Below are 6,689 nucleotides of genomic sequence, written 5' to 3'. Positions count from 1 at the left end.
TCTCGGTCCTCCACAGTCACTATTAAATATTCCATTGGAGAAATCTTGTATATACACGCATGTTCACAACTGCTCACABACAGGTGCTCTGATCCGGGGGGTTCTGACAGGTCACTGAGTGTGTATATATGTCTGTGTGTATATACTGACAATATTTATGAATGTAGGAATGTATGTATGTATATCTTTATATATGTATGGGTATGTGTGTAGTTTTATATATGCCTTCTATGTATTTATCCATTTATTTTTCAGGTGAGCGGACAGATGTTGGGTGTGTGGTCCTGTGTTTTGTTGGTGTGTATTTAATATAATCCTAATTGCTATTTCAGTCTTTCTATCTTTCTAATTACTTCTCTCTCTGTTTTTCTCTCTCTCTATTTTCTCTTCACAAAAAAAATCATAATGGTGTGGAGAGGATGGCTATAAGGGGAGAAGGGAGGCCATCCAAAAAAAAAAGGTGAGAACGGTAAAGGTGGAGCGCCTTTGAAGCTTCGATATCTGAGAAAACAGCATGTAGGAAAAAACAGAAGAGGGAGACAGGAAATGTGCAGCTTGGTATGTTTTCATTGTTTGCAGCTTGAGTATCTGCTCGTCATACACCTCAGATGTGTTTGGGTTCTTAGAAGCAGAAAATGTATTTTTTGAATTTTCATTTCTGCAGTTAAKGTAGCAAAGGTTCATTGGAACAATATTTTTTTGAAGTTGTGGTCACAGTTAATCCACATTCTGATTTACAAACTAGAGGAACCCTTTAAATGTGGTTAAATCCCCCCTTATTCAGGCACCACCATTTGTTTCGACTATAAAGAAAAGGGTTCCCGACAACACTCYTGTTTGTGACAAATCTCAGCGAACAAATGAAACCAGAAGTGAAATAAAACTAAAGCATTCTTTTCTCCTATACACACACAGACACACAAAAAGCTTTGACACCCACAAGAAGGAAGTGCTGCTTTCCCTGTAGACAGACTGAAAAGGAGTCATCTGTAGAAACAACAAACATTTTACAGTAATCTTGGAGTCCATATAACTGTTAGATACCCAGTGAGTTGAAGGATGGAGTGGAAAAAGAGCCAGTCAGGATTCAGAAGTGTCTTGGTATGGGAGTCTGAAGCCCTTTCTTCTTACGGTTCCGGGGTGCTTTGGGTTTGGTGTTCATGTAGTCATTCTGATTTTCTGCCTCTTTCATCTTGAGCTGCAAGACATAAGTAGACTTTTACCTGCTGTTCTACAGATATGAAGTCATTTTTGTGAGGTTCAAATCAAATGGTCCTCGTTTTAAGGATTTTAAAAGTTTTTTTTTTCATTTGAATCTTTAACAGGGATAATGTTAGGTTGACATGTTTTAGTGATCTTCCATCATGCTCCTCCATCTTGCCTGTTTTAGATGTTTCTCTGCTTTGACACACCCAAATCGAATGAATAAAAGATTAACTTGAACACCCGCTGAAGAGCAGGAAAACACTGAAAACATGCAGGATCGTGGCCCTTGAGGTCAAGGATTATAGACACCACTGTTTTAGACCAGAGTTAGATCACATGAAAAACATTGTGTTGTTACAGTCAGGTTTGACACACAAGCAAAAACAAGACCAATTTAAAGTCTGAAACAGTTTGACATTTGGGACAGTACTGACTGATGACTATGCAGCTACCAGACGCAAAACTGAGTCACCAAAGAAAAAATATCATACTTGTTTTTCTTTTTTCTTTACTAAGTTTAAACATTTATTTGAGTTTATTTATTTATTTATTTTTTACTTTTTATATAATTGTTAATATTTGGGGATTTTGAGGTTATACAGTGGGTAAATTAAGTATTGAACACGTCACCATTTTTCTCAGTAAATATATTACTAGAGGTGCTAATGACATGAAATTTTCAKCAGATGTCGGTAACAACCCAAGTGATCCATACATACAAAGAAATCAAACCATAAATGTCCAGAAATGAAGTTATTTGTAATAATGTGGAATGGCACAGGGGAAAAGTATTGAACACATGAAGAAAGGGAGGTGTAAAAAGGCATGGAAAGGCAAGACACCAGCTGAACTCTCTCAGTAATTAGAAAGCAAGCCTGCCCCTTGTCAGTGCAAGTTAATATCAGCTGGTTCAGTCCCAAATGATGGCCAGGTGTCACACAAGAACCATCTGATGATGGGTAAAAGTAAAGAGTTCTCTCAAGACCTTCACAACCTTATTGTTGCAAAGCATAATGATGGCATGGGTTACAGAAGAATGTCTAAACTTCTGAAGGTTCCAGTGAGCACTGTTGGGGCCATAATTCAGAAGTGGAAAGAACATTATTTCACCATAAACCGACCACGACCAGGTGCTCCTCACAAGATTTCTGACAGAGGAGTGAAAAGAATTATCAGAAGAGTTGATCAAGAGCCAAGGACCACTTGTGGAGAGCTTCAGAAAGACCTGGAATTAGCAGGTACGATTGTTTCAAAGAAAACAATCAGTAATGCACTGAACCACCATGGCCTGTATGCACGCTCACCACGCAAGACTCCACTGCTGAAGAAACAGCATGTTGAAGCTCCTTTAAAGTTTGCTGCACAACATTTAGACAAACCTGTGAAATAATTGGAGAATATAGTCTAGTCAGATGAGACCAAAACTGAACTGTTTGGATGCCATAATACACATGTTTGGAGATCAAATGGCACTGCACATCAGCCCAAAAACACCATACCAACAGTGAAGTTTGGAGGTGGGAACATCATGGTGTGGGGCTGTTTTTCAGCATATGGTACTGGCAAACTTCAAATAATTGAAGGAAGGATGAATGGAAAAATGTACAGAGACATTCTTGGTAAAAATCTGCTTCCATCTACCAGGATGATGAAGATGAAACGTGGCTGGACATTTCAGCAAGACAATGAGCCCAAACACAAAGCCAAGGAAACTCTCAGTTGGTTTCAGAGAAAGAAACTAAAGCTGCTGGAATGGCCCAGCCAATCACCTGACCTGAATCCAACAGAAAATCTATGGAAAGAACTAAAGATCAGAGTTCATAGAAGAGGTCCATGAAATCTTCAAGATTTGAAGACTGTTTGTGTGGAAGAATGGGCCAAAATCACACCTGAGCAATGCATGCCACTAGTTTCTCCATACAGGAGGCGTCTTGAAGCTGTCATTGACAACAAAGGCTTTTGTACAAAGTATTAGATAAATTTCAGGAAGTGTGTTCAATACTTTTTCCCTGTGCCATTCCACATTATTACAAATAACTTCATTTCTGGACATTTATGGTTTGATTTCTTTGTGTGTATGGATCACTTGGGTTGTTACCAACATCTGGTGAAAATTTCATGTCATTAGCACCTCTAGTAAATATATTTACTGAGAAAAATGTTGACGTTTTCAATACTTATTTTACCCGCTGTAAAATATTTCAGTCAGTCCATTGCGTAAATTACCAGGAAACTAGTCCAAGATAAGGGTTGAAGTTTTCTGCATTTCCAAGAATAATAACATTTTTATTCACCGAAAGAAATAAGAAATGTAACATATTCACTGTCTAAATTTTTACATTTTTAAATAGAAATCCAACTTTCAAGTTGGTAATTCTAATTTTCCATTTGCTTTTGAATAAAGTAAGGCAGTTTCTCTATAATAGTTACAAATATACCGGTAGTAATTAAAGGCTACTATTCTGAATAAGTTTATTGTTTATGTTTATAATCCTGGTAGTTGTGAAACCTAATACTTGTGTTGAAATCTTAAAAAAATAACCAAAAAAGATCACTCAAAGAACTTAAATATTTAATCTTTTTCCAAAATCACTTTATTTTATTAAGTAGAGATTATGAATGTCTTAATCTTGCTGATGTTGTTTATAACAATTTTATCTTATTTGCACCTGGAAGAGTTCTTATTTATTTAGTGGCAGGCAAACTAGCATTTAGCTGTCATGTGCCATATATAAAACTCAAAGTTTCCATATGTTAATATTTGATGTCGAGTGAAACGATAAGCTTAAAATAGATGAATTATTCTTTTCCTTCTCTTTGCATGCTTGTTTGAGGTCTTACCCAGTTGATTGAAGCAACGATGGTGATTGCTAAGCCGTAGGTGCTGAGAAGTGAAACTGCTGCGATCCAAACCCATAATAATCCTTGGCTTTCTTCTACTGGCCCTTTGTCTTTGTTACACGAGCAGTGATCTATTGGAAGAAACACAATCAGATGGGTTTGATAGACTGCACGATGACATATAATCTTTTAAATTTCAGCCCTGTTTGGTGCACTTACCCTCTGTAAAGATTATGATCCTCTCATTACTTTGTTTCAGTACATAAGGAGGAGGGAAATGAATTATAGCATTACATCTGTAGATTGCTTGGTCTCTGGCTATCTCTGGTCCAAAAAGGTTGAAACCTACAATTTGATTTGACTCGCTTTTACATGGTTGGACTTTTATTTTCGTTTGGTTACAAACCATTAGGTTATTAGTGCCTAGCTGGCAAAGAATGGTTTGGTTTTTGAAAAGTTGAAACTTCCCAACTTCGATAGACACGTTTGGGCATGGTATAAACACAGGCTGGTGGCTTTGTGCATTCTGGCAACGGATTTCAAGATCTGTGGAGAAAAATATGACCCAAAATCAATGTGCAGCAAACATCAAAACACCTTTGCAAGAAATATACCTTCATATAGGTAAAGCATCATTCAACTCTACACATATAACTACATTAAACTGAAATTCAGGCTTGGAAACTTGCCACTTTCAGAGCAACTCCATGCCCACAGTGGAATTTGCTTGATATTAATTAACCCATCTAAGCACTTTTATCTCTTTTCAGACAGTTTGAAATAATTGGAGTTTTGCCATCTGAGTGGTATACTTGAGTCATTTGCAGAGGTGCGGGGCTCAGATATAGTTTTCATCTGCATTTTTACACCAAGTGCAGCTGCTTTTTTTTTCTAAACATGTTTTTAGCAAGTAGTAAAAGACCGAAAGGAAAACACTAAATAAGCTAAAAAGGATCTGCTATTTCTAGCTTTAAGCTCTAAAATCAAAACCATCCAACCATCTTTGTTAAACAAAAATAACTTTTTACTGCTAGGTTTCATGTTTCTCCCAATTACTTTTACTTAATGAATATAACCGTAAGAATGTAACTTTCAATAAACAAGTATTTCCACTAAAATACATCACCTGGATTCTGTGGTAAGCTGCAAACTCGTAGTGTATCCTTGGGGCTTTGGTGCAGAGAAGCATGAGGTAACATGCAACTCAGTAAGATCATGAGCATCCAGCAAACTCCCATCGTGGTTTTCTCTTTGCGTGGACAACGTGCAGATTTCTTCCAGATGAGCAACTTTTCTGCATCAACCAAAGCTCTAAAGTTGGATTCGTCCTCTGGGATACAACCGACCCTGCTTTTCCACGCACGTGTTCTACTCGTTCTGCCTCTAACACTCACCCACGGTTGTGACTGAACCTCTCTGCCGTGAGAGAAAACATCCTGTGACAAGAGGACACCCCCTCTTCTAAAGTTTCCGCTCTCTGACAGAATTTGTGACCTGTCATATTATGATTATGTATTTACGTAATTAAATGTTCCACGTTCAGATATTGTGCTAAAGTTTCTAATTTGGTTTTGAAGCTTTCTTTTTTTTCTTTTTTTTTTTTTTGCGTCAGCGTGGAAAATTTGGAGAAATGAAACAGCAGTGAAGTTAGTTTCAAGTTGGATATTCGAGCTCCGCGGAGTAAGCGGCGTTTAGCTCAAGTTTGATCCGATTTATGAACGCTAATGTCGGCCAGCGGTTCTCCACCGCTCCCGGCCGCAGCACCCCAAGGTTCACTTAGGGACTATCAACAAATTACCGAACCAAACATTCCTGTCAAAGAAATGTTAATAAATGCCTTGAATTGTAACCAACTAACTAATTGTCAGTGATAATTCATGCTTTTACATGAGCCAAAATAGCATAAAATTTTAAAGTCATATACAATGTTTCAATAATTTTAATATTAAACAATATTATGTTTTCTTCAATAGCTTTCAGGTCATTTGACCTAATGACTCAGAATCACTTTGAAATTGTTCTACTAGTCTGTATAGATGAGGCACAGACATTTGTTTTCCATTTTGAGCCAATTTTTATGTTTTAGGATTTTTTTTTCATCAAAATTGAGGGTTTTTATTCAATAGCTTCCAGGTCATGTGATCTGTTGACTCAGAATCACTTTGAAATAATTGGAGTAGTCTGTATAGATGAGGCACAATCATTTATTTTCCTTTTTAAATAATTTTCCATTTTTTTAGGAATTTTTCGGGTCAAAATTGAGGGTTTTTATTCAATAGCCTCCAGGTCATGTGACATATTGATTCAAAATCACTTTGAAATTGTTCTACTAGTCTTTTTAGATGAGGCACAGACATTTATTTTCCATTTTTAGCGAATTTCCATTTTTTATAAAAAATTTTCTTCAAAATTGAGGGTTTTTATTCAATAGCTTCCAGGTCACGTGACCTACTGACTCTAATTCACATGACCTGGAAGCTATTGCAAGGGCGTAACTTTAGGTCTAACATTGGGGGGGTTGTGCTCTCTGTCCATTTATTTATTGAATAAATTACTTTTGTAAAATGATTCAGGATATTTTAGGGTTAAAATATATTGMGATGCTTTTACTGTGATTTACTTAACTTTCCTGTTTTCTCTGT

At 36.8% G+C, this 6,689-nt stretch overlaps 1 protein-coding gene across 1 annotated transcript; it reads right to left on the bottom strand.

The window, feature by feature from the left end:
* Window positions 1-1,071: 1,071 nt before the first annotated feature.
* LOC106510835 (uncharacterized) lies at window positions 1,072-6,472 on the bottom strand. The gene is made up of 4 exons (XM_013999561.1): window positions 5,174-6,472; window positions 4,267-4,593; window positions 4,048-4,178; window positions 1,072-1,198 (listed from the first exon to the last, which is right to left on the bottom strand). The coding sequence occupies exons 1-4, from the start codon at window positions 5,283-5,285 to the stop codon at window positions 1,088-1,090; spliced, it is 681 nt and encodes a 226-aa protein (XP_013855015.1). The 5' UTR covers window positions 5,286-6,472; the 3' UTR covers window positions 1,072-1,087.
* Window positions 6,473-6,689: the final 217 nt, after the last annotated feature.

This window comes from Austrofundulus limnaeus, unplaced genomic scaffold, assembly GCF_001266775.1.
Source record: "Austrofundulus limnaeus strain Quisiro unplaced genomic scaffold, Austrofundulus_limnaeus-1.0 Scaffold2345, whole genome shotgun sequence".
Lineage (NCBI taxonomy): Eukaryota > Metazoa > Chordata > Actinopteri > Cyprinodontiformes > Rivulidae > Austrofundulus > Austrofundulus limnaeus.
This window is presented reverse-complemented; position numbering and strand designations above follow the sequence as displayed.